The sequence below is a fragment of the Amphibalanus amphitrite genome, unplaced genomic scaffold (genome assembly GCF_019059575.1).
Source record: "Amphibalanus amphitrite isolate SeventyFive unplaced genomic scaffold, NRLGWU_Aamphi_draft 000748F_arrow, whole genome shotgun sequence".
In the NCBI taxonomy this organism is placed as follows: Eukaryota; Metazoa; Arthropoda; class Thecostraca; order Balanomorpha; family Balanidae; genus Amphibalanus; species Amphibalanus amphitrite.
The window spans coordinates 77,839-105,606 of NW_024882242.1; the positions used below are offsets into that span (position 1 = coordinate 77,839).

At 50.8% G+C, this 27,768-nt stretch overlaps 2 protein-coding genes across 5 annotated transcripts; one reads left to right on the forward strand and one right to left on the reverse strand.

The window, feature by feature from the left end:
* Positions 1-417: 417 nt before the first annotated feature.
* Positions 418-12,309, reverse strand: LOC122365558 (dynamin-1-like protein). 4 transcript variants are annotated; one of them, XM_043336861.1, is made up of 3 exons: positions 12,151-12,309; positions 4,130-5,444; positions 418-2,025 (listed from the first exon to the last, which is right to left on the reverse strand). In XM_043336861.1, the coding sequence occupies exons 2-3, from the start codon at positions 5,363-5,365 to the stop codon at positions 1,042-1,044; spliced, it is 2,220 nt and encodes a 739-aa protein (XP_043192796.1). In that variant the 5' UTR covers positions 5,366-5,444; positions 12,151-12,309; the 3' UTR covers positions 418-1,041. The 4 variants fall into 4 exon arrangements, with proteins under 4 accessions (XP_043192796.1, XP_043192797.1, XP_043192798.1 ...); XM_043336862.1 differs by having other exon boundaries at positions 12,243-12,295; XM_043336863.1 differs by having other exon boundaries at positions 12,218-12,277.
* Positions 12,310-12,580: 271 nt separating this feature from the next.
* LOC122365559 lies at positions 12,581-27,190 on the forward strand. Its single transcript, XM_043336865.1, has 18 exons — positions 12,581-12,936; positions 16,045-16,144; positions 16,518-16,624; positions 16,898-17,030; positions 18,137-18,204; positions 18,773-18,860; positions 19,680-19,846; positions 20,192-20,804; positions 21,171-21,349; positions 21,691-22,081; positions 22,527-22,665; positions 23,429-23,631; positions 24,009-24,125; positions 24,401-24,503; positions 24,939-25,105; positions 25,577-25,766; positions 26,089-26,256; positions 26,616-27,190. The coding sequence occupies exons 1-18, from the start codon at positions 12,893-12,895 to the stop codon at positions 26,771-26,773; spliced, it is 3,135 nt and encodes a 1,044-aa protein (XP_043192800.1). The 5' UTR covers positions 12,581-12,892; the 3' UTR covers positions 26,774-27,190.
* Positions 27,191-27,768: the final 578 nt, after the last annotated feature.

Sequence of the window (27,768 nt, forward strand, 5' to 3'; positions counted from 1 at the left end):
TTTCACCGTTTATATAAACGCATAAATCTTTAACCGTATTAACGTTTTTGATGGATTAGGACGTCATTCCAAACACGGCATGCCCAAGGACAGCCGGGTTTAAATAGCCATGTCCTCGGAGTACTTAGCGCCAGCCAGCCTCGACTGCGAATCTCACACAAGACCCGGCGCCGCTGGCACGCCGGTTCGCGGTAAAACCTAATAAGACGGTCCCTTGTCATCCAGGCATCATCCGGATGTCATGAAAGCTGCAGACTTAACCGTCATTATCCCCACCCAGCGACCACGTTTTACCTGTTTGCCGTCGGGAAAATTCGTCACGCAACACGAGCGTGCAAGCCAAAGACGGCTATCATTTAGCATACCAGTCAACAAACCGAACAGACGGATCATACGACGCCTGTGCAAAAACTCCAATCACGTACATCAGTTGACCATATATTGTGCCACTAAGCCATCCAGCCGACGCCGCCGGTATAGACGGCGACCGCGCGCGACTGACCGCTCTCTCCGACTCACACTCTCCCTCACAACCCGTCTCGCTGCGCCCTGACCACAATACTGCGACAAGTGTGGTCAGCGCAGAGCCATCCGCTCAGCACGATCATAGATCCGAAATTCATCCGTAGCAAACCAGCGAAACAGAGCAGTGACGACATCCACAACTGGGTCCGAGTGCGCGTGCCGTAATCACAATGGCGTCCTCCCCTCCCCGGTCCGTGCAGAGGACCCTCCCCATTCCCCAGTCACTGAGTGTGCTCTGGCCAGATCAAGCTGGCGGGGTTCGGACCCACCCCGCCCCTGTGCAGCACCGTAACAAACACATTGCGACAATCAGGTCACTGGGGCGACATTCCGGCGACACACTTGCACCTCTAGTTTCTCCACCGACGGGCTCGGCGACAACAGCTTCAGCGTAAGTCGCCCGGCTGTCGCCGCCCGTTTGGAGATGCAAACTGCCATCCCTGGCCACGACTACTGCACACCAAAGACTAGACCACCTACACTGGCTCGCGAGTCGTGTCGAGTCGGCGAGCCGGGCTACCATACGTGTGTCTCGCGCACCTCGCTAATGATGGTGCTGGCACGCTGCAGGGCGCGCAGCATCTCAGCACTCTCCCTACGACGCTGCGCGATGTGAGGAGACTCCGACAGCAGCGTGTCGATCTCACTGGGACTGTACAGCTTAGAGACCAGCTCCGACTGCACGTTGTCCTTGACATAATTGACCAGGAAGTGCATGATCGCCTTGGGCACCGTGTCCTGGATGGACTTCCGCACGATGTAGAAGTACGATTTGATGAGCCGTTCGATCACCTCACAGTCCCGCTGTTCCCGCTCCGAGAGTTTGCGACCCGGCTGGGAGGGCACCTCCGGCAGCAGGTTCACAGGCTTACCGGGCGTTCCAGCCGGCGTGGAGGGCGCTGCGCCGTTAGCGGTGGCCGCGCCGTCTCCGCGGCCCTGGTGCGCCGGCGTCACGGGCGGGGTGTTCTCTGCCGAGGCCGCCCCACTCTCCTCACCGCGCGAGGGCAGCAGCTGCGCCAGCCAGTTGGAGTTGGCCATCTGCGAGTCGCTGTTGTACTTGACTATCCGATTTCTGGGCTGCGGCTCGTCCTCTGCCGACTTTATCATGGGCACCTGGGCGCCGGGCGGGGGCGGCGGGCGCTGGCCCCGGTGCCGGCCCGACGCCAGCCGACCGTGGTCCTCCTCGGCGTTCTTGATCAGGCTGGAGACGAGCGCGGCGTCTTTGTGGAAGTCCGGGTGCTTGGTGTTGATGTAGGAGAGCTCGATCTGCACCAGGTTCTCCACCATCTGGTTGGTGGGCGGCAGCCGCACGCGCAGCAGCTGCGTCACCACGTCCACGATCCGCTCGTGCAGCTTGGGGAAGCGCAGCATCTCCTGCTGCACCTCGGTGCCGCAGTGCTGGATGATGCGCTGCATCTCCTCGTGCGCCAGCTCCACACAGCGCAGCGACGGCTCCTCCAACCGGCGGATCTGACGCTTCACCAGCAGCTCAAACGACACCTGCCGGTGGAAAAACGAACTGTTAGTGACGCCCGTCCGCCATTGGAAGGGGAGCATCGCAGCACCCAACTAGCGAGAATCGCTATTACACGGCAGCAGATGCCATGTCAGCAGCAGCTTATTGGAATATCGGAAACCAAATACCTCTAAAATAAATAAAGGTAGGTAAGCAAATGCGCTGAAATAATTAAATATGGTTTGCTTACGGCTTAACCCTATTCCTGGCGGGCTCCGCCGGGACAAGAAACTGGCGGGGGGGGCCGATTCGGCCCCCCTTCAGATCTCAAAAACTACACATCGCAGCGACAAACGGTAAACGGCATCGGATACGCACGGTCAAGATCTACAATTTTTACTAAGGTCATTTTCAGGTCAGGTCAAAGATGACGTCACAGGGGTCGAAAAAGTCAAAATGGCGGCGCTAGATATGGAGAGAGTTTTTCTCGAATAACTTTCGAATTAGTCAAGATAGGAACAAACTAAGGGCATCATCGTGATCCTCTCGTCAATCCGCATCGAATGATATATATGTTGACCTCGAAAGGTCAAGGTCAAAGGTTGACCTCAGGTCACGTGACCTCGAGGTCATCATGTATATCATTCGATGCGTCTTGACGAGCTGAACACAATGAGACCATCCACGCGTCTGCATCTTGTTCCTGTACGGAGTTATTGGCCAAAAACCTTTGGTGACCTTTGATGACGTCACATGACCTCACAGCTGCCCAACAGCAAAACAGACCTCAAGGTAGTGAAGGTTGATCGTATATGAAGTCATGTATGGTATATGGGGCCATTCCGACCCGTTTTAGTGGTAAAAACAGGGAGTTGATTTTTCCCCCCATTGACTTATAATGGGGAGGTCGCGAAACTGACCTGACCTTAGGTCACCGATATCAAAATTCCGAGATATACAAATTGCACATACTGGTACCCTAACTAAAGCCTGAAGAGAAGAAATTGATCGTTAAAAAACTCTAGCTCTGGCGTGATTGCAAACTTTTCTGAGGTAGGGTCACCAAACCGCCTCTGGTGACCTGACCTGAGGTCAAATCAACTCAAAATTTTCAGACATGTTGCGTAGAAGCCTTTTAGGAAAAGTCAGAAAATTTGGGCTTCCTAGCTCAATGCGTTTGGGAGAAATAACCAAAAAACCTCAGGGGGGGGCTCCTGAGGCCCCCCCCCCCCGCCAGGAATAGGGTTAAGGACCAGTTTTGCTCAATCACAGCCCACAGGAGAAGGTGCTGCATTAACCTTCCCAACGCAATAAGCAGACAGGTGATGCATAAAGCATTTTCCCCGCTACATTAGACAAAAACAAGTGTAACACACCACAAATAGGGCGCACGTCATTAACCACGCTAACCAGCGTCACACATCATGTCTGAAACCAAGCCCAATTTGAAGGCTCAACAGCGACCGAAAACCAGGGCGACAGAAAAAGAAAACGGGCGGTGGGGTGAGCCGAATGCAAAAAACAAAAACTGGAGATAGAAATAGCGGCGACAACGTACAAACGCACTAATTTCGTCGCTAAAAAAGACCGTCACCCGTCATCCACCCCCGGTGGAAAAGTTAACACTAACACCCAACTCGGGTAGGTATGAACTATGAGGAGTTACACACTGTCACCCACCTTGGGTATGAAGAGCTGCCATTACATGTAACCCACCTCGGGTATGAAGAGCTGCCGTTACATGTAACCCACCTCGGGCATGATGAGCTGCCATTACATGTAACCCACCTCGGGTATGAAGAGCTGCCATTACATATAACCCACCTCGGGTATGAAGAGCTGCCATTACATGTAACCCACCTCGGGTATGAAGAGCTGCCGTTACATATAAACCACCTCGGGTATGAAGAGCTGCCGTTACATGTAACCCACCTCGGGTATGAAGAGCTGCCATTACATGTAACCCACCTCGGGTATGAAGAGCTGCCATTACATATAACCCACCTCGGGTATGAAGAGCTGCCATTACATATAACCCACCTCGGGTATGAAGAGCTGCCATTACATATAACCCACCTCGGGTATGAAGAGCTGCCATTACATATAACCCACCTCGGGTATGAAGAGCTGCGGTTACATGTAACCCACCTCGGGTATGAAAAGCGCCGGCCGCGGCCCGGTGGCGTTGCGGATGGCCGTCAGAATGTCCATGGAGGTGAGCCCGGTCAGCGGGTGGATCGAGTCCAGCACGCGGCCGAACGTCTCGTGGAAGATGTAGCAGATGCGCGCGCCGCCGCACAGCTCGGTCGTCTCGATGTTACGCGCCGTTCCCTCGATGGTCTGACAGTAGGCCGACGCGAACTTGGTGATGATCTGCAGGAGTGTACGCGCCTTGTCCGACACGTCCTCGCCGTAGGAGTTCAGCAGCGACTGGAACTGCGCCGCCATCATATTGACGCGCGTCTTTAGGTCGGGCAGGCAGTCGCGGATGTGGTGCATCAGCAGCCGGTTCAGCGTCTTGCCCAGGTACTGGGAGCCGTTCCGCGCCGCCAGCGACGGGTATTTCCGCTGCAGGAAGGCGGCCTCGTCCCGCAGGGCGTCCTCGATGCTCTTGTTCTTCTGGATGTCCTGTTGAGAGCGGTTGACCACGCCGATGATGCCCAGTTTGACGGGAATCACCTTGCCGCACAGCATGTCGATGGCGTCCGTCCCCGCGTCCATCAGGTCCAGTTTGGTGATGACCGCCAGCGTGCGCCGACCGTCCGGGTCCACGTCGCGCGCGAACTTGAGACTCTCGGCCGTCGACATGTCGATGTTGGCCGCCGTTACCGCCAGAATGATGCTGTTGGGGTTGGTGATGTATTTGACGATCAGCTCCTCAATCTGACGGTCGATGTCCTCGGGCTGGTCGCCGACAGGCACCTTGGTCAGCCCCGGCAGGTCTACTAGGGTCAGGTTCACCACCTTCGGCGAGAAGATCTTCAGGTTAATGGGCTCGGGGCAGATACCCTTATTGGTGCCAGCCCGTTTGTCCGTCTCCAGCTCGATCTCCGCTCGCACATCGTCTAGGTCCTTGAACACCTTCTTGCTGTGGAGGAACTTGCCGAACTCTGGGGCGTCTAGCGTTCCCTCCTCAGCAGTCCGGTGCTCGCGGTCATCGAGTGGCGTGTGCACGAGCTGCAGCACCAGCGGACACCGGGTGACGATGCCCGTGCCGCGAGGCAGGAACGAGCGGCCCACCAGGCTCTCCAGCACAGAGCTCTTGCCGGAGCTCTGTGAGCCGACCACCACAATCTGCGGCAGCTGGATGGCGTCGGAGCCCACTGTGCTGAACACGTCCTGCAGCTTGTTCAGCACCGGGATCAGCGCCTCCATGGCCGACATCCTGCCGCAGCCGGTGCCGTCCGGCGTCCGCCCAGGTCGGAGCAGTCCGGTCACACGACAGTGCTCAGCTCACACACGGCTGAAACATACAATCGCCTATGACTACAACGCAGTAAATATATGGTACAAAGGGACCTACATTATGACTGTCCAATTAAAGCCCAAAATACCAGAAAAGCCAATGCTTATAGAAATTGAAATGTGAAACACTTGATGAAGATCATTTAGCACAGCCAAATCACTAGTGAGTCTGTTGTAGAGGGACTGAGGGATGCTTTTGTGTTCTATTTTGTATTGCAATTCAATTTTTTTTTTAAATACCATGTATGTCTGTGCCTCCCCTCCCCATACCCATGGCCAATAAACAGTGGACGGTGAAAACGGGGCACCTGAGGGCACATTCAGTCACGTGATTTCTAAAGAGTCCCCCCCCCCCTCTTAGCCCGCGCCCCACTGGGGGGGGGGCTATTCATAGCCCCCTCCCGTTTTTCTGCAATAACTTCCAAACCGCTTGACGTATCAACGCCAAACGTTCAGTACCTTCGCCTGCATCAATTTGACACCTTGTGTCAAAATATGAACTTCGTAGCTACCATAGGTCGGCCGGAAATGACGTCAGAGTGACGTCATGTTCGGCCGATTTCGACAAAAAACATTGAACCACGGCAATCGCTCCCAAGAGCTCAGTTTTTAAGCTAGATCCAACTTCTTTGCATGAGAGGAATCAGAATAGACTGCGCTATCAAACTGATATTTCAGATTCTCAAAATTTTGAAAATTTCAAAAAGCATATATAAAAAATTCAAAATTTACATTTTTATTCATTCCGTTTTTATCTTTTTTTTTCAAAAACTGTTTGATTTTTCGAGAAAAAAAAACAGAATATAGGTATGTGATAAAACACAAGCTTATAACTTACTCTAGCAAGTTTTAGCCAAATACCTTCAAAAATGGCCAAGTAATACCTACGCATTATACTTTATAGCAAAAAATTAACAATTATAATTTTTTTTCAAATCAATTTTTCAGCACGTATTTGAATTGTACACAATATAAATAGCACCAACGTGTTCCTGAGCTCAAACTGCATCCGATAGACACCTTTATATTGCAAAAATTGTATCTTAAAAATTTAACCTTTATTGACCTGCAAGTGGCCTGACCCAAGCTAAACACAAATCAAAATAACTTCAAATAACATAAACGACACCGACACTTTGAAATGGATGGTAATTTTCTCAGCACTAAAAACCGGTCATTTTGTGGTATTTTCGGCAAAACTAGGCATTTCCAGTTAATTTGAGGTATAACAGGGTCATTTAGCACCTAACCAGTTTTAACACCTATTTAAGGGACTTTAGCACTGCTTTCAGTCTAAATCGCAGTACTTTTAGTTTGAATAGCACCTAATGGTAGTCATTTCACACTATTTTGGTAGATGTTTAGGCATCCCTACTAAATCTAGAAGGATTTTAGTATATTATGGAGAAATAAACTACAATATTAGTCTGTACTAGCTACAGATTGTTTGTTGCCAGGTCGATTAGCGTCTGTTTCGGCGCATGCGTTTTGAGAGGACCGATAGGACGCAAGGCGCGCTTCTTGGACGGATTTGGCAAGGAATTTGGATAGATTGATTTACGTGCAGCCTCAGCGTGTGCCGATCATCCTGCCTTTTCTTGTCCAAGAGTGAACTGAGCGAGGTTCTTAGCATGGAAATTGGAGAGTGATGACGATTTCCGCGAGGATGTTGGGTCCTACCGTCCGCCCAAGCGTACTGGTCCGCCAGTGCTGCTGTCTTTATTCTGTCAGGTTATCTAACGGCGCTATGGGCATGTAGGTACAGCATTGCAGTAGCAAATGCTTAATCTAAATTTTGTGCGGTGGCATTTTCCCATGCTTAGTAGGAAGCGCTCGACGTCCCTTCCGTACGTGTCGTGGAAGGGACGTGTCTGTCATTGACGCACATCTAACTAGATGGATCTTGATTGTAGCATTTCGCAGCAGCGTTTCATCGTTCAGCGGCCTAACGCCTAGCCAGCTCTCATTTCGAGGGGGTGGTACTTTGCTGCTGAGGAGCATGAGTGGTCACGCTACATCGTGAGCCAGATGAAGCCGGTGGGCAGACCGTGTACCGTACATTTGCGTACATGATTTTGTCCCACGAAGGAGGGACTATCCCACCTTCTAAAATGTTGTTAAAACCAGTTAAATTGTGCCCGACTTTATAGATTGGATGACCAGGAACACGGTTCTGGCATTTATTTTTCATTAAACATCTTAGGCTTCCCATATTCCAAACACAAACTTTCAAATATGTGACGTCACAGCCCAAAATTACCTCCTTCCCCAGGCCACATTACTGTCATAAAGCTGATTCTTTTTACTCTGTAAGTGTAGGCACCACAACAAAGTTCAGACCAAGTTTTAAGCGATTTTTCAACGAACAAACCCATTTAAATCAGAATGACTAAACGAGGTGACGTCACACTAACGGTCGCTCCATGTTGAAGATAGGGCCTTGTACAGTATATCTAAAAAGTATGTCCCCTGGTTTGGCTCTCCCACAGGAGGCGAATCGGTAACTTGGCTGAATCCCAGTTGCGGCAGCCGGCCGCCAGGGTCGCTGCCGCGCGAGCGGCCTTGACCGCTCGCATGTCATTGGCAGTTCGGTCCCTCCCCATCTATACCGAGGTGGGGAGGGGAGAAGAGGGGAAGAGAGGGGAGGGAGCGGCATCCGCTCGGCACTGGGCGATACCTGGCTGACCCCGCGCTCCCTTGCTGACCTTTGTCCTGCCCTCAGGCGAAGACCGACTTCCTGGCCTGTAGCGGCCCAGCGGAAAACCGAGCTCGCGGGGCGCGACTCCATTGGCCCAATCTTATACATGGAATGCTGTCGTATTCACGGCATTAGATAATATTAATAGTGATACCAGCAGTGGATGTGGTAAAATACAGTCCAAAACAAACGAAAGCACACGATTCGTGCATAATGTGCCCTCCCATTCAAATAAGCCCGCCCACTTCGATAAATGGTGTAGTTTCTTAGGGCGTAAAAGATGCAAAACACTACCGATTTTTTTTAGCTCGGCCACTGGGACCGACAATATACAATTGACTGAAATGCATGAAAACCATTTTGCATTTAGGTAATAGCCGTTTTCTGCACCCAAACTTTAGCCAGTGACGCCCTGTCCATTCTAAAACGTTTATAAGATTGGTCCCAGCACCCGATTTTATATGAGGAAGTCGTTTAAAAAGCAGCTTATTTCTAACGAATTTATTATTATGGCCACTTTTACAGGACGTCTATAGAGCTTTGACTTTTACATCTTCCTCGTTCAGGAGCAACGTTTTAACCCTCACCGGACCTTCAGGTTTTCTGAATACCGAGGGGGCGTTGGGGATTGGAAGTGAGGAAACAACCCCCTTCGCCGAATCGCCCCTAATTGAGCTAGAGCCTCACGAAAGAAACGATCGTGTGCGTCGTTTCGAAATGCAGCGATTAGTTTCCAATTTAAGGACCAGGGGCCGTATTCACGTCGATGATTTTCGTAAGAATTTTCTTAAGTTTGACCTACTTCTTAAGTAATTTTGTTTAATCACGTGAACTCCGTCGATAAAAACTTAAGAAGTGTCGACGTGAATACCAAATTATACTTACGAAAGAAAATCGACTTACGAAGTCGACGTGAATACGGCCCCAGGGTCAGCCGATGACTTCGGAGGTCAGGTCAAGTGGCCCAAGGCACAGGTTCGGTTTTTGGTAAATAACTCCGCTAAAAATGATCGCAGATCCGCGATTTTAGCAGCATCGTGTTTGTTTAGCTCAGGCGTGTCGAATGGTATACTTTTTCTTCGGGTGAGATCAACTTAACACTCGCCCGTAAAGGGGGGGGGGTGGGTCGAACGGACCCCCTCCCTCGGTTTTTCGCGAATAACTCGCGTAAAAAGCGACCGATCGCGACGAAACTTTCAGTACCCTCGCGTTAATCAATTTTACACCCACCTTGAAATTGTCATGACCCTGACCTTAATGACCTTTGACCTGTGACCTACTTTTCGAGACCATATTTGGCCGGAATCGCGATTCGGCGTATGTCGGCTCGCATTAGCGGCGCGTTTGCAGTCTTTTCGTGGTTTTAAGCGTTTAAACATGGGATGTGATGTTGCTTCCATGCATTAGTGTGGGTGTCAAGGTCACCGGAAAGTCAGGTCAGGTCATTGACCTTTGATGACCTCGGTTAAAAAGTTAAAGGAAATAGTTCACTTTCCTGAAATTAGTATTTTGCTATGGATTTATGTTTTTTATGCTCAAAATGATCAGAAAATAAAACAAAACGTTTTTGTAAAAAGGATTATTTTCTATATTTTAGTATAAGAAGAACTATATTCTATATAAAATAATGTTTGACGCGGATGCTTATTACGCGTTGACCAATCATATTGCGTAGGACAAACCCATCGGCTGTAAGCAGCATTCTGATTGGCTGACGATGACGTGACTGCATTCCTCAGCAAGGCACGCATTCCTCTGCAAGGCACTCTTTTCGGAACGAAAAATGGAATATCTTCGTCTAGGGTGATCGTTGGGCCGTAAAAGCTTCTGATTTGTGCTAGTCTCAGCGCAAGCAACAAAACTGCTATTCCAGTTCCAAACCCCATGTTAAAAGTGAACTATTTCCTTTAATTAACAATTTTAATTAGGATAGTTTAATTCAAGTGGGTATAATCCGACTTGACAATTTACTAGGAGGGTTTTGCAGCGCTATTAGTTCGGCATGTAATTAGAAATCATTGCTAATTTCGATCCGGATATCGTTATTCAATGCTGGCCTTCGCGTCCTCAGAAAAGTTGTTTATAGTCATGAAGGCTTGCATTGACCCATACTTTCCATTTTTCAGCACCATTATTCGCCGTAGTTGACCAGGTGTTTTCTTCAGCTCTCCCCTGAATCCTTTGGCTTAGACCTGGCGTATCACCCGAGCATCGCAAGACGCACCTACCACACACAAGTTAATGATCCCCACGAACCCACAACAGCGTCCGTTCGCTTGGTGTGTGACCCCTTGACCTTTGGCCGCGACAACTGCCAGCTTGCCGGAGCACCCCTCCCTACACGCGCTGCCCCGCCCGCTCCCGCTCACTCCCCCCCCCCCCCCCCGGGGTCGTGTCACGAAGGTTCGGGCTTACGCTACTACCGGCCGCTGCGCAGCTGTCACCTAGCGCTTGGGAATGTGTGGTCTGGTGCGGATTCAGCCAACTACCGGCGGCTCGCGACACCAGCGCCACGTAGTGGCGACGGTACATTCTTTTTAGACATACTGTACAAGGCCCATTTTCAAATGAAGGAAACGAATTTCTTCAACACCAAGAGGCCGCGGGGGTTGCAACCTAGATAGATAGTGGTTTCTGAACCTCGCCGCAAACTTGGCTATCTCAACTCAAACCCCATGTTAAAGGTGGGATAGTCCCTTTAAGCGATGCGCATTTTTGTCCACAAATTTACCTAATATATACCCAGCATGCCTATTAGTCGTTAGGGGGCAGCACCGGGCGTGGTGTATTGCGTAGAGGGCAGGACCTATGCAACAAAACTTGCTCCAATTCCGTTTTCATCGTGGAATTAATACGCTGAATTGGAATGGAGGATCATACTTTGATGTCCAACTTACATACAACATAAAAAATAAATACCTCAAGGCTCAAGAATACTGTGATCATAGCAGTAGCTCGTGCTCGGCAGTGAAATCATGAATAGTGCTCATATACTGGATTTAGTGCAAAATGAGCTACCACACACCCATTTATTATGCCAGATCTGGCATCGCCTCTATACTAACTAAAATAGTGCGGAATGACCGGATATACCTGTGTTTGACAGGAATTGCCTGCGAAAAGACGATAGTGCAAACTGAACTTATGATAGTGCAAAATAACTGAAATTTAGGTACTGAAAAAATTATCCCCCCTTTGAAATCTATGGCCCAAATGGACCATAAAACATGTGACACATGACGTATGATATAAAGTGTCAAGTGATGACCTGACCTGACCCTGACCTGAAAATCAAAGTACAAGTTTGGTACCCTCAGGGTATCTAAAGCATCTGTTCACGAGTGTGTAAACAAAAAATGAGCCTGATATGACTTGTAAGACGTCGGCCAGAGCCCAAAATGTGAGCGAGCCAAACATTGATAATTTATACTTTGACCTGACCTGTGACGTTATCAGTCACCTCGAGGTCAATGAAAGTAGATTTCGCTAGACAGTTTTTCCGGAGCTATCAGACGACTATCAGTAATTTAATCAGTAATTATCAGGGCTATCAGTAATTTCGGAGTTAGGAGGGGGGCTATGAAGAGCCCCCCCCAGTAGGGCGCGTTATACGCAGACCCCAGTGGAGCGCAGGTTAATGCCTTCAACAGGCTTATTGCCATACCTATGCTTTATGATGCAAGCAAATTTCACAAGCTTTGACCAAATCACCCCAGGCTCCGTTTTTACCGTTTACCCAATAAACAAATAAATGAATGAAAGGTTCAGGCAAACAAACATGGTGGCTCAAGGAGTCAAGGGTGTCTGTTCTGGAGAGGTGGCCACAAGGCATGCAGCAGTAACGGTTCCTGAATTACCAGAAAATTAACAATACGAGACAATATATAGTTTTAAAACGTGTAGCTTACAGAATCTAATGATTTACAACCTACAATACTTTTAAATTATTTCCTTGAAAAGCGCCAAAATTTGTGCTGCTATCTCAAAATGCGTGCCCACTATTTACCTCCCCCGGCTCGAGCCAGTGGCCCAGTCCCCAGATCAAATTGTGAAATTTGCCAAACAAGTTTCACTCAGATGACTTGTGAAGGTTTGCACCTTCCTTAGTAATCGTCGTAGCCCAGCAGAGAAATGTTGCAAAAATCGAATACAATAGATGTATGTTGAGTGAATTCTGCAATCTGCTTCTCTTTTAACCAAATTATGACGTCCTAAAAACACCTAAAACTCCTTCTTCTATCAAATGTTTCATTTCTTTTAAGCTGCTGAAATTCAATATTTTTACAGAAAGCGAATAACACATAGAAGGGTTAGTGCTTTTTTCCAAATAGAAGCCAGAAAATTAGTATCATTTTCTATAAATCAATATCAAATTTGTCAAAACCGTATACGTCACCATTAATAACCGTTTCGAAAAATTACTGAGCCAAGAAAATAGTCTGTGCTGCGCTACAAATTGTCTTTATCATGAGTTGATAAATCTCGTCATTAGAAATGATTTTATCATAACTTTATTTTCAATACTTTATTTTATCTACTTATTTTTATTCTACTTAGGTGCTTCATATCATGACTCTACTGGTTTTTACAGCGCAACCGAATTATTTAAAAGCATTTTGAATTTTGTATGAAATCAAGATTTGTTTAAAAAAATACATATAAGTGGAAATTTTAGTTCAATTTTGATGACGTAATACATCTTCCTTTACATTTTTTCACAAGAAAATCAAATGTTTGTTAAATAGAATATGCTCACTGACGTGGTACACCGACAAAGTATTTTGAAAGTATTGTAAGTATTTCTGTGTATTTTGTGTGCATTTCACACAAAATACACAGAATTTGTTCCGTGAAGGCAAGGGCAGGAAGGTTTTTCAACTCTTCCTTTTTACCAATATCCTTTATTTTATCAACCTTTGTGCGGGTGGAAGTCAATTCTATTTAGTTAGGTACCTAAAGCCTGAAACAGACTTTCCGCAGTCAGGAAATCGCATGCGAGAGCCTATTCAAATACATGGAAGCACGCTTGCATCAATCGCACGCACCTCCCGCAAGGGATTGATGCGAGAAGAATTATAATGTATTTGAATAGGCTCTCGCATGCGATTTCCTGAACGCGGAAAGAGTCTGTTTCAGCCTTAAGCAAGTCAGTTTTGACTTGAGCAGAATTGGAATTCTGACATCATTTTCTGACATCCGGCCCTAATATCCTGTTGGTCAATCAGTTTGTTGAAGTGGTGGCAACTGGCAACTCATGGAACAAGTGTCATTCGTTCTGTCTCATGGAATGGAACTCATGGAACTGTCGTTGTGTTGGACGGTGTTTTTTTAGACTGACACCCGAAAGCCGGGCGTCTTACGCTGTGCTTGCTGGATGACAAAGTTGATACACACTGTCAAGATCATACTCTTCTGTGGACAGCTCGCGCTCACCGAGCACAAGAAGATGGCGCTAACCCGGTCAACGACCTTCATTGTCACAACGTGCGTAGCAGCGTGACTGTCCGCCCATTGTTCAACCCTAGCATCGGTAACTCACCACGCCCTTCTAAGGCCCTCGCCGCCTATCACAAGGATTTGGGATAGCAATCGGGCAAGGTGATGGTCTGGCGGCCGGCACCTGTGGTATCCCTCCAAGGAGCTCATCGGCCTCTCTCTTCGACGAGGTGACGACTGTCCAGGAGAAGCGGGTGATTGTCGCCCCATGCATGGAGTGCTCAGCGGCTGAAAGAGAAGAACTTGTTTTGCCGCGCCAACGTTGCCCTTGACGCAGGGGGGCAGCGCTCGCTGGCGTCGTTTGCGATGACCAGCTCTGTTGGTCTCGGCGCCGCCCTCTGGGCCGGTCACGATTTCCTCAACGTCGATCCGTCTGAGTGGTCGGAGAGTGACGGCTCTCGGCTACGTCGGCGCCCTTCTCTCCTCCATTGTTTTTTATTCTAGTGTTTACAGACGCGTATTGAGCAAAGAAATCTGAACTACAAAAGTGGGAGAATCCGGATTGTCGCACACCCCGTCATTGTACCCATAGGGAAAACTTTGGTCGCTTTGGGGGACGGATGAATTTATCCGATTGGCAAAAAAAAAATGCACACATCCTTGTGTCATAGTGTCTGCAAGAACTCCTACCCGGCCCGACGGATCCCACAAACGTTTTCAAAGTGGACCACCGTAGTGCATAGACCCGAGAAAATGGATCTGGGATCTGATCCCACGGATCCTGATCTCGAATCTGATTGGATCATAGATCCAGCTCTTTGATTTATCGATAGAACCATTAGGATCATAGATCCGAATTTTTTTACTTGAGATCCAGTGAAAGCTTAGATCCTCACTTATTTTTTTTTGTCAATACAGAAATCCTAAAGATTTATTTGCTGCGACTCACAAAAGCTTTGTTTTAGTAGTTTTATGTGATTGCATGTCATAGTTCATATTTTTTTTTTTTTTTTGTTAGCTCGAATGTTTGAATGGACGGATTGACAGAGCCGGAGCCCACGCTAAGCAGAGCCTGTTGGCTAGACCCCGACCCCTACCGTCCGATCGCGCAATTCCGGGTAACGGGAGAATTTAGATGCCAACGTTTAACGTGCCCTTCAAAACCGGACACGGCCTTGAAGGGCACGTTAAAAGGGCAGTTTTGTAGCACTTGTTGACATAGGTAGGTACCTATGTAGACACTTGGTTTCAAATGTTGTTCACATGGTGGGATGCACTCGGATCATAGATCTGAGTGATTATTGAGAGTGATTATTGAGCTGCACCGCTACATAGTCGGTGAAAAGTTTGTCATGCTGGTGAAGACAGGTGAGCATTTTCAAAAATCCGGATTTATAGAAAAACTCATTCCTAGATATCAACGATCGGCTTTCCATTTGTTACTGTGGGTCATGAATGGACCGAGCTATTCCCACTGATTCTAATGGCAGCTCCATTAGGGGAGAGTGGGGCACATTCGATTTCAGCAGTTTATGGGAACACGAGTGACTGCACGAGCTCAAGGTAAATTATGGAAATATGTCTATCATTGCCGCCCTTCGTTCACCGTAGAAGACAACACTGTACCTGCTGTCATGCTTGATAAAAACGCAAATTTGTAATATTCGTGAGCTTTCCAAACTTTTCTCATATTATCCATTTTCGTGATCCTGACTCGGAAATGTGGTTCAGCTTTTCAAAATTGGAGGTGAAGAAGCTCACTCTATTCACGGAACTGCTGCAAACTTGTTTGTTGAAAAAGTGTCATTTTTTCAAAAAGAAATTTTGAAATATATTACTAATAACGTTGTGGGGCAGGTTCGTGTACGCACTGCCTGGGGGCACATTCGTGCATATTTTTTATAGTTTTTGCGATTTATGACTTTATCTGTAGTAGGTTTCTCTAATGACGCTCGCCTGACTCAGTCTCGACTGCTTGCGACGTCGTGACGAGCAATTCACGTGAACTTGGCGAGGTCACGGAGGCCGGCAGTTGGCACATTCTTGTTGGCCAGCCCATTCTTTCTACATATGTTGTGCAATGCATTCTTGTCGAAAGGAATCAAGTGAAATGACCCCCTGCCAATTTCCTTTGGTAAATTTCTGGTAATGCCCGGTAATTTCTCGAACTTTGCAGGGTGAACGGAAGTGCCCCACCTCTTGAACGAATGTGCCCCATAGGTGGGGCAGTTTCGTGCAAATGTTCAGAGTTATTAAAAGTCATTTTTTCTAATGGAAGCAATAATTTTAGAGGATAACTTTTAAAGAGGAAAGCTATCTGCAATAGTTCCTTTCCATACTACAATCAACAATTTTGCCATTGCACTAACCAAAGAACAGATATATGGGTTTATCCATTTTTTGCACGAATGTGCCCCACTCTCCCCTATATATCCCTATATATTGAATTTGGTGTGGCTTGCAGGATCGAAATGGACGGAACACGTAGCTGGGATGTCGGAGTTGAAGACGACGAGTACAACACGGAGCTCATCGTGCACAACTTTCATCCGTCACTCACCAAGGTGTGTCTCAGGGAAGCGAAATGAGACTAGTATCGCCATACCTTGTTGTATTACCACAGTCTCATCCATTCACAGGTTTGACTCTTTATTCTCTTCCCTCTATACTTAACTTTGCTGTTTTCTGAAAATAAATGTGACAAATGTCACTCTCATATCAAGGTTTTGCTATTACAAGGATGCCCATTGTCATGTGGTACTTCTTGTTTAGAACAATATACGTCGTATGTCGTACAACCTATGCTTTTATGAGGACATGACCTCGGTATACGTACCTCGGTATGCAGACCTCGGTATACAAAGGTCTACGATTAGGGCAAATTATAACAATTCAAGTACTGACATTATGCACCTATTTTGCGCCTCCCCTCTACAGCAAGGACTGAGGAGCCAGTTCCTGCGATTCGGATATGTCGAGAGCTCCAACGTGACCACCAACAGTCGCGGACACCCGGTGGGGTTTGTCCGGATGCGATCCGCCGGGTAAGTCCGCTACCGGAGCTCCGCTGGGGAGGAGATCGGATTTATAACTTGTACAGTTATTATACTGAATGGGGACTGAGGTTCACTCATAGCGAGGTTCACTGGTTGAAAGCATTAAACATTGCGATGTGATCCTCGGAATCCATCGCCGACCTTGTTTGCCAGTGTTCCCCGTTCCCTGTCGGTGTGGCTGAGTTGTCCGTTCTGGTGCATGCTCTGTGGGCCTACAGCGAGGTGTAAATGCTCCGCCCCCTGTTCTCGCCCCGTTTGCAGCGAGTGTGCCCGAGCGATCGCGGGTCTGAACGGTCGCGCACCGCTCCACTGGACGGTGAAAATGGGTCTGCCACCGGCCGAGCGACAGAAACAGCGCCAGCGTCGGGACGAGGCGCGCCGCTTCGAGCTGGAGGTACGCACGCGGTGCAGAGCGGGGCGCTCGCCGATGGACTGTCGTGGCACGGTGTGGGCGGTATTGGACCTCCTGTTATTGTCCGGGAATGTTATAAAAAAAACATTGCTAACAATTACCAGATGCATAAGGAAAAAACTTTTCACACAGGTAGTCATACATTACAGGTACTAGCTGACAGTGATGCACAGCGAGGTTCAGTAAAAAAGAAAGAAAAAAACGTTCCCGAGTCCGTCATACTTTTTCGGCCATTATACTGAGACATGCGGTGCATGCGCGTAAGTTTAATGAGATACCTAAGGAGCAAGAGTACGATCCCAGTCCCAGTAGCGTGATCACCCAGTTAGCGTGGTTACCACATCCCGCCCCACCCCCTGGTAGAGATTGGAGACAATAACGATAACTACTATGGACGTCAAACCCCTTGAGACCCTACTTTTTTGCGATAATTTTTAAATGCGTCAACTCTTGTTGACAATATTCTGGCAATGTGTGTTTCAGAACCTGCCGAAACTTTTATTACTAAGGTATTTTGACGCCAAATGATTATGAAAGGTACTTCTCATTCACTCGTAATGCTAAGGTCAATTCAGGCCCGGGCAGAGGCTTGCGCTCGGCCACACTCGAGCCCCGCCACCAGCGCCATCTGCTCTTAATGTCATCTACCAGCGCCCGCTTCCGCTACCAGCTACCGCCCACCATCAAGCCTGAATGGAGCGAGAGACGCGAGTGAGCGGTCGCCGGGCAAGGAGCGCCGGAGGGGTAGGGCGGAGCTTAGCGCTGACGTCATTACGTGGCTCCGCCCAATGAGCGCGTAGCCTCTACCCAAACAGCAATTTCGTTCCGTGAAATTTAACATTACGAGTGAATGAGAAGTACCTTTCATAATCGTTTGGCGTCAAAATACCTTAGTAATAAAAGTTTCGGCAGGTTCTGAAACACACATTGCCAGAATATTGTCAACAAGAGTTGACGCATTTAGAAATTATCGCAAAAAAGTAGGGTCTCAAGGGGTTTGACGTCCATAGTAGTGTATATCATTCGTAGCCGCTTTTACCTCCGAATCAACTGTTGCCTGTTGATATCCACCGACTGTTCTCCCACAGACTCAGCCACAGACGGAGGCCTGTCTGCGCGAAATGGAGAAGGTGCGCCAGAAGATGCTGCAGCTCACGTAAGTCCTCTCTCCGTATCAGTCGTCATCATTTGTTTAGTCTCTCGGTGGACGTCTCTTTGCTGAACTGACCATTTGGTATTCGCCGTTTTTTTCTGAACTCCCTAACTAAATAGCTGAAAAGCCTAGCTTTGGTGGAATGATATCATGTTCTTGATAATGTTCTAAGTATCAAAGGCCGAGGGTCCCCTTTGTCATGTGTCATTTTCAGTATATAGACAGTCAATAGAAGCACCCTGGGCTCGACCCCCTCGCTCATTGCCCGTGTCATCACGGATCAAGGCCAGGGGCCGCTCGTGTCTTCTCTGTCAATGCTAGCAGTGTATCGCCTATGAAATATGTTACTGTCAGCCTTTGCACTCTGTGATATTGTCTGTGATGAGTTGTCTGTGCCCCACAATCGGCGGTGTGTCTGCTTGTGTCAGCAGTGTGTCATGCTCAGCAGTGTATCATCCATGTCACGTGATACCGTCAGTAGGTAGTGAGTCGCCTGTGTCACACAATCTGCAATTTGTCACGTAGATATGTCACGTGTCACTGTCAGCAGTGAGTCGCCCGTATCCCACAGTCAGGAGTTTTGCGACACCCTGGAGGTCGGCTCAGAGCAGCAGGGACAGGCGCCGGAGCACACCGAGCAGCAGCACGCCCCTCCCACGGTGAGCGATTAGTCAGACCGGCGCCGCTTTGGCTGATGGCAGAGGAGGTGGAACCCGCTCGTTGCGCTGAGTGCTTGTCCCGGCGCTCCTTTTGAAGCGTTGATCCTTTACATGTCACTGCGTAATGGACGACTGAAATTTTTAATGCCCCGACGGTGGTGAAAATATGCAAGTGCTCGCTTTTTTATAATATTTATCGCTTCTTGTCTTGCAGCCGCGGTCCCAGGCCTCCCTCCTCACTACCTTGAAAACAGTCGTTTCGATTTTGGTTTCGTAAATGGCGTAGAATTATACACAATCATTTTCTGATTCCACTGCCCCGCGACTGTCCATTATTGTTTAACCATTTCGAGTAGAACTTTGCTTTTTATTTCTCATAACTTGTCTTCCTTTTTCCCCCTTGCCTGTACTGACCTACTGCCTGCAGCCACGGCGGTCTGTCCGATCCAGTTTCTGTGTATTATTATAGCGGCGCTGCTCCGGTGAGGGGCTGCAGTCTGAACTGTGACCTTGTCTATGTGTAATGTGTATGACCACCTCGTCAGTGCACGACAAAAGGGCGCCGGTAGGAACGGCGCTGCTCCGATCGGAGTGCAACGGTCGACTCCCTCTGTGTTTGTATGTGATAGAACGGCGCCAGCGGGAAAGTCGTGTTTTTCAACTGAAGCTGTAGTCAGTTGTCTGACCGGCCTGTCTGTATCTATCTGTTAGAAGGCGCCGGTGGGGACGATGCGCGCCGACCGCCAGCCATCTAGCTGAGCCAGGGTCTGGCGCTGCTGAATGCCCCCCCCCCCCCTCCCCCGTCTCTCTGTCTCGCAGACCGGCCCTGGCACGGCGCCGACCGCCAGCCACCTGGCCGATCAGGGTCTGGCGCTGTGCTCGGTGTGTGGCGCCGTCACGGCCGGCTACTGCTCCCACTGCCGGCAGCCCTACTGCTCGGCGGCCTGCCAGCGGATGGACTGGGAGACACACAAACCACGCTGCCGGTGCGATTATACGAACCTCTCTCCGCGCTTCTTACTTGCCGTTTTCCTTGTGAACATGACACAGTTACTTTGTCAATGCGCAACTATAAAACACATTCGCTATGCTGCATTGTTTGCCAGTAAGCGTGTAGGTATACCCGTGATCGCTGCTTGAAATTTTTAACGTCCATTGGGTTGAGTACTGGGTAGTGTGGGCACGCAGCCCTTCACTCTCTTGTGTCGTCTTCGCCACTCTTTTTTACCTCCCCAGCCGGCCTGACCTGGTGACTAGTGTAGGTCTGTGGTTATGACCTGTCACCCTGTCCCCTGACCGCTGACCCCCTTCGCCCCCCCCCCCCCCCCCAGCCCTGACCTGGTGGTGTCGGTGGACAGCAGCAGCGAAGAGGAGCAGGTCCGATCGGTCCGTCTGGCGCGCGGTGACCAGCCCGCCTCAGACAGGGCGCCGGCGCCGCTCCGCCGTCCGCGCGCCACCACCGGGCAGGCCAGGGCCGCCGGCCGCGGCTCGGGGGACGAGAGGACACCGGCGGCCAACCCTCCGCCCCGACAGCAGGTGCAGCAGGGATCCCCACAGCAACGGGGACGGCAGTTATACCAGCAGCAGCAGCAGCAGCAGCAGCAGCGATCGCCACAGCAGCAGCAGCAGCGATCGCCACTGCAGCAGCAGCAGTCACACCCGTCACCACTGCATCAGCAGTCCCCGCAGCAGCAGCAGCAGCAGCCGCAGCAGCAGATACCTCAGGCACAGCAGCAGCAGCAGCACTCACCTCAGCAGTTACCTCAGGCACAGCAGCAGCAGCAGCAGCAGCAGGGACAGGAGCCGGGGGCTGAGGAGAGGCGACGGCGGCTCAGGCAGCAGCAGCTACTGCTACTGAAGCGACAGAAACAACGACAGCAGCAGCAGCAGCAGCGGGAGCCACAGCTGGGTCCTGTCAGCCTGCGGCCGGGACAGCACTACCAGGTGAGCCGCGGCGAGCAGACGTCATGCTGAACTCAAAGCAAGCGCTGATTATGATGGTTTGGAGTGACTGAGATGAAGGTCGACTTGACTTTACTCTTCACTCTTATTTTGTCGGTGCTTACGGTAAGCGAAGGCGAATTACAGGAGGTAAGCAGCTTACCTCTTGTAATTCGCCTTCGCTTAGTTGGGTGGTGCGCTGTGGTTTAGGCTCCGCCTATATATGTGTTCCGATTGGTTCAGGTGGGCTCCGATGAACTCATCACTGTCTACTCCCTTCTCAGCTGAAGGCGTGTGTCGTGTGTTATAGGTACGCATACTCATATGGTGTTCTATTCCACTCACCTCACCAATGTATATCCCCCACAGGTAATGGTGAGCTACGCTGCCGACCCGAGCGCGGTCTACCTGCGGCTCACGGACCAGTACGAGCTGGTACAGAGGATGGAGGAGGAGTTGAACAAGTCGGTCGTGTCGCCAGCCACGCCCGCCGGCTTCCGCGGGCTGGAAACGGGACAGCTGTGCGCCGCGCTCTTCGAAGGCCGCTGGTGAGACAAGTAGCATGCCTAGGGGGGCCCCAAGGCATGCTCTGTCCCCTTCCCCCCCCCCCCCCCCGGGGGGCAGAGAATGTGTGACTAGCTAGGTAGTTATGGAGTAGAGTTGTTCAGTTTTGAATTACATGTGAATAGGACTGTGGCATGCTGGCATGTAATTCCCATTGAAGTCTTAGTCAGTACATATTCAGAGCTGTTGACTGCCTATTTTTTATCTTTTACATCGTTCGTCGTCTTCGCCACGTCTGGTTTCAAGCATATAGGTACCCGACCATGACCGGTTGCCATGCTTTAGCTGCCACCCCGCCCGTGACACCACCTCTCTCTCGATCCAGGTACCGAGGAGACGTGCGGACCGTCGAGGACTCCCACTACGTCATCCACTTCATCGACTGGGGTAACTCGGAGCGCGTGCCGCCGACGGGCGTGACGCAGCTGCCGGCCAGCCTGCAGGACGTGCCGCCCCAGGCCGTGCTGGCCGTGCTGCCGTGGCGGCCGGCCGGCCCCGGCGGTGACTGGAGTGACGCACAGTGGGAGGGTTTGGCGGCGCTGAACGGCCAGCCGCTGACGGCCAGTGTGACCGGCGCGGAGCCCTCTGTTCGAGTGGCTCTGTTCAATGCGGACGGGAAGAGCGTGCTGAGTGTGATGGCCGACAGCGTGCGGACGGCCGGCGGCCCGGAGACACAGACGCAGACGCAGGAGTGGACCGTGCCGCCACAGGTCGAGGTACGTGGGGATTGGGGCAGTGCCGGCTCGGGATGTGTAGCTAAATGGCGACTCTTTGAGCATAACTCCAGTATCGAAACTTATCTAAATACTGCTCTTTACGGTTAGAAATGCCGCGTCTGATGAAAATTCGGCAAGAATGAATACCCACACTTTACCCTCTTCCGTCTTGAGCTGGAGAGCTGCAAGCACATGACGGTGTCAATGGCAGTATCTCCACTGTAAGCCCGCGTCCGCAGCTGACTGCTTCCGCCCCTCCCCCCAGCTGGAGGTGGACCGTAAGCACGTGGTGGTGCCGTGCGCCATGGTACACCCGCAGCTGGTGTCTGGAACTGACCCTTGTCCCTTTCTGTAGCTGGAAGTGGACCGTAAGCACGTGGTGGTGCCGTGTGCGATGGTACACCCGCAGCTGGTGTCTGGAACTGACCCTTGTCCCTCTCTGCAGCTGGAAGTGGACCGTAAGCACGTGGTGGTGCCGTGTGCGATGGTACACCCTCAGCTGGTGTCTGCCCAGGTGCGGGACCTGGCGCTGTACCGGGCCTACCAGGCGATCGTCGAGCAGCTGCAGACAGCAGCCAACGCTGGTAAGCACTTTTTTAAAGTAATGTTTACGCTCTGCCACCCCTAAAGGCTGCCCCACACTGGACCTCGCATGCGGGTTGCGAGTTTTTGGATTTTGCGGTTTCTTCAAAATCACATAATACAATCTAAGCTGAGTGACCCACACTACCATCTAACAAGCGAGTGTGCATGTTTTTAGCTTGCGAGCGACCTTGCATCGCATTCCAAAAGTTGATTTTGAGTCAACTTTCGATTTTCCTCGCTGCGAGGTCTGCGAGTTCTGCGAGGTTTGCGGGTTTTTCGTTGGAGTCGAATTTTGATTCGTTGCGCTGGTATTGCGACTATATGTAAGTTGTTGAAGGTGTACCGGCTTCACTGCATTCGTGAAGTTACCATATGGGAACGGTCTAATCACTCTTTGAATTAGTATTATGTCCGCAAACTCAAAACCCGCAAAATCGCAACCCGCATGCGAGTTTCAGTGTGGGGCGGCCTTAAGGAGGAAGATTCACCAGCCCCTATAACGCAGCTGGAAGCCGGCGGGAATGACCAAGGTCCTAAATACAGAAGGGTGTTGTCATACTAGGCCTGAATGCTGCTTTGATATGTAATTTTGATATTTAACGTAGCGATTTAATACAACAGCTGCTGAAAACTTGATGGCGCTTTCTCGTGTGTTCAAAGCCAAATCTTGCTTGGCTTTTCTCGATGTGCAGTGAGTGTATCGCCTTGTCCGCTTTCACCGCCCCTTTACGACTGGTGTCTAACGCTCCCCGTCTCCTTCAGAGTCGCCGCTGAGCGCCGTCCCTCCTGAGGGCTGTCCGGTTCTGGTGAACTGTCCCGGACCGCTGGGGGACGGCCCCGCCTGGCGGCGGGCCGTGGTCCAGGGGAGGCACGGTGACCGCGCCGTGGTGCGTCTCCTCGACTGGGGCCGGCTGGAGACGGCTGGACTGGCGCAGCTGAGACGACTGCCGCCGCACCTCTGTGAGGTGAGGCAGCAGGCTGGACTTGGGAGGGGTCGGGGCGGGGATTTGGTACTGTGGCTTTTCATTCCCTGTTCTTATCGGCGTTAACTTTCGCTGATGGGTTTTGCTATGTGTCAGACTTGCAATTTCGTGAATGAAGTATCAAACGAGGTCTCATAACTTCACCGTGGCCTCTTGCCGCTTGACTTCGTATAGACCTGTGACCAGTGGATCGCATTCCACCTCTGAACGGCTACTTTATTGCTGCCTCTGACCTGTGCCCACATCTCTCGTCTGACCCCTGTGACCCGTGACCTACAGACGCCGTCAGTCGGTGTTCAGTTCGGGCTGTTCGACGTCCCGGAGTCGGCCTGTGACCTGACCTGACCCCTGACCGGCAGACTCCGTCGATCGGTGTCCAGTTCGGGCTGTTCGGAGTCCCGGAGTCGGCCTGTCCCGAGGACCAGCTGCGCTTCTTCAGAGAGAAGCTGGTTGGAAAGGAGTTTCTTCTGGAGCGGGTCAGTAGGGGTCGACCTGGGACTACGAGCTACAGAAATAATTTCGTCAGCGATTCACAGAATGTGGATCGTGTATAACGTGCCATGAAAAATAGGGCAAAGATCAATATCACATCACGTGCGGGATGAAACGGCACAACTGGATGAGCCCATGTCTACTGGCTAGTGTGAAGTGATTCTTATCATTGTTGTTTTGTTTAACTGCTCTGAACGCACCGGGGCCCCGTAACTTCATAGGTTGATCAATCTGAAGGCAAGTAATTGTTCGTTTTCAGGTGGAATCGTCTGATGCACGAACACAGGCGCGACTCCATCTGTTGAGCGATACCAACTCGTTCTGCTTCAACGACAAGATGCTGGGCCGAGTCTCCGACGCCGGTAGGTGACCTGATGCGTCCTGCGGCTGGGCAGTTATTGTGGCAGCGTACGGGCCTTGTGTCAGACATCGGTGCGTGCCCGACTGCTCGCTGCTGGGTTTGCATAAATTAAGGACCAGAAGTGCTTAGTTTCTGAGGACCTTACGAGAAAAGACACGTAGCAGCTAAGGTGGGCGTCCATTTTGAGTGCCTACAAGCTACAACACTCGGTCGTGTCTGCTTTGAGTACTGCTTATCATGTGCAATGTGCATGTATTATTGGCCTGTAACCGCAGTGACCCTATGATAGTGTTGGGACTGTTGGAGCAGAAATTATAAACTACCCAGTGTACCCGAGCTATAACTTGTCGTTTGGGTGGCCTTTGACTTCACTCAGCACGCCCCCTGTGCCGTGGCCGTGTTGGACTATCTCTGACCCCTTGTCGCCCTCCGGCAGCCCGCGCCGCCAGACCCGCCGCCCTGTCTGCCGTCTCAGCGGTCTCCCCTCCGACGGTGGCCAGTCCTCAGAAGCGGTGCCGACTGGGGTCGGAGAGCAACGCCGGCCGGCCGCCGCTGCTGAGCGACCTGGCCAACCCCAGCCTCCGACCTGGAGACACACACCCGGTGAGGGGAGGTGGACAGGTGGACAGGTGGAGGGCGGTGGACAGTGCGCATCGGGTGACATGTGGACGGGGGGGGGGGGCAGTATGATGCATTGGGTGTCTGTATCCGTTCGATGTATCGTGAATGTGGTGTACGTATTTGAAACATGTTTTGATGGGTGTGCAAACTAGGTGCATCATGCATCGCGAGTAGGTACTATATAATCATCCGTATCGGGTACTGAAAGTCGGTTTATTTAGTTGCAGGGTTGCAGGGTGTATACAGAGGTCTGTGCAGGGTGACATAAGTCATGGAGCTAGCGCGTGAGCCGTGAGTGTAATGTTTACCCCGCGTGTCTGACGTGGTCTCAACTCTCATGGTACACAATCTCCACAATCCGAATCGAATATCGATACCCACACGAGCCTTGAGTGCACTGACGCCCACCCGTGATACAGTATCCCTGACGCCCCGTTCTGCCTCCCTCCGCAGTTCCTGCTGGGCCAGGTGCTCGGGCCGGGCCGGTTCCTGGGTGGTCCGCTGACCGATGAGAACACAGCGGCAGTGGATCGACTGGAGGAGGAGCTCAGAGAGGCCATGACCGGACAGACGGCGCCGCTGCCTATCCGACAGCCGCCGCAGGCCGGACAGCTGGTGGCCGTGAGAGGTGTGGAGGACGCCGGTAGGTGGCGCCGGGAGGCGCGTCGGCGGGGGCTGGTCAACGGGCGGTCCCTGAGCGGTTAACTGGGCACTGTTGAGTCATGGGGCATAGCCGCCGATACCTGTTACTTACAGCCATGTTTACAAAGTTGCATGTTTTCATCTATTGATGCTCAAATGTCAAACTATCCAAAATAGAGTTGTCGAGTGCTATTGCCTAAAAACTGAGCTGCGCCGATCGGCTAGTCCGCTGTTTCGTTTCGTCGGTCTAAGAAGTCGCTCGTCGGTCTAGCCGGATGTAGCAACTGCCGGCCTCTGACATGACTTCCTGACATCTCTGTCAGGTGCCGCTGGCTGGGCGCGCGGCGCCGTGGCGGACCCGTTCGGCCCGCAGGCGCTGGTCCGTCTGCTCGACATCGGACGTCAGGAGCGCGTGGCGCTGGACCGGCTGTACCAGCTGCCCGATCAGGTGTCTCGGCTGCCGCCCACCTCCCTGCTACTCGCCTTCAGAGGTCTGTGACGGGGACGGGAGGGATGGAGGGAGCGGGAGTCGGGCCGGTGAACGGGAGAGATCATAGGTATGATCGATGTAAAGGAACTTTTTGCGGGGATTTTATGGAGCATTGCCGTTTCTTAACCCGGTCTACCGACCGTCGTTACGTGTCCTGATATGCGTAACGCGCGTAAAAATTCACTGAAGCGTATTCATCATTTGCTGGTTTTAGTTTATCGTTTATCCGCAGACGCGGCTGCAGCGCTGTCGCGATACCCCATATTTCCCATTACCACCGTGAGGCCGCTGTCGGGTCCTGCGACATCGTTAACCGTCACAACACCGCACCGACCCTGACTGCTGCCGCGTCTCTGACAGGGAGCGAGCGGTGGTCGGCCGAGCAGCGGCAGCGCGCCGAAGAGGTGCTGCGGGGTGACGGCTGCGGGGAGGAGCTGGTACTGGATCTGACGGTGGTCTCTGTGGGCTCGGCCGGCGCCGCCGTGCTCGTCACCTGTCCGCAGCTGGAGGTCTGCTAGACGGTGCATGTGGGGCTCGATGTCTGCGACGATCTCCCCGTGCTCCGGGGCTAGACGTCTGCTAAACGACGCCCTGCGTTTGAGGCTCTACTTTGCTAGACAGTGCTTTGGGGCCTAACATCCGTTGGCCAACAACATGCTTAATTTGTGCAAAGAAGTGGACATATGCAAGGTGTTGTTTGCGAAGAAACAGCCAAGAGCTGTGGGTCAATAGCTGGCCAGTGAAAGTGTTGGGGAAGGCGCTTATCTTCAGTACCTCGTAGTAAAGCTGTGGGTGCAATTACAAGCACTTGTTTGCAGAATGTGACATGCTGAGCGCAGGTGACAATTTCTGTTAGATGTAACTTGCATCTAAGTTTAAGAATACAATCTTTTGTTTGTCTTGGTATTGATGCGAGCAAAATAGATTGGTTGTTTCAGCCCATAGTTTTAAAGGTGAGCTTTGACTTCCCAAAACATCCTAGCATTAGCTTTGCAAGTGTCAGAGGAGAACGTATCCCTCAGGGATAGTGATGAGTGACTAAATCAAAATATCAAACCATCAATGTCAGCTATGCACAAAAACATTTTAGGGACAGCGACCAAGAAGCTGGTTGAAATCAACGATTTAGGTAAAGGATTGGCAAACCCAAACTTCGATTTAGTATTTTGGAGCGTACATCACAATTTTTTAGTTGTAAAGCAGGGTGTATCATGACGACCATACGCCAACCAAATTTGACACAAATGGCCAGGGGCGGCGCCACGAATTTTTGACTGTGGGGTACTATGGTGAAAAGGGCCCATGGATAGTGAAAGGGGCCCATGGTGAAAAGGGCCCTTGCAGAGTGAAAAGGGCCCATACATTTATCATGGCGTAATATTAAAGGCACTTGCAATAGCAATCTAATAGTCAACAGTGAAAGAATGTTTGACAATAGACAGGGCCGGGGTGTGTTTTTTTTTTCCTCTTTGTAGGTGGAACACGGAACGTGGAGCGTTAACACTAGAAATGT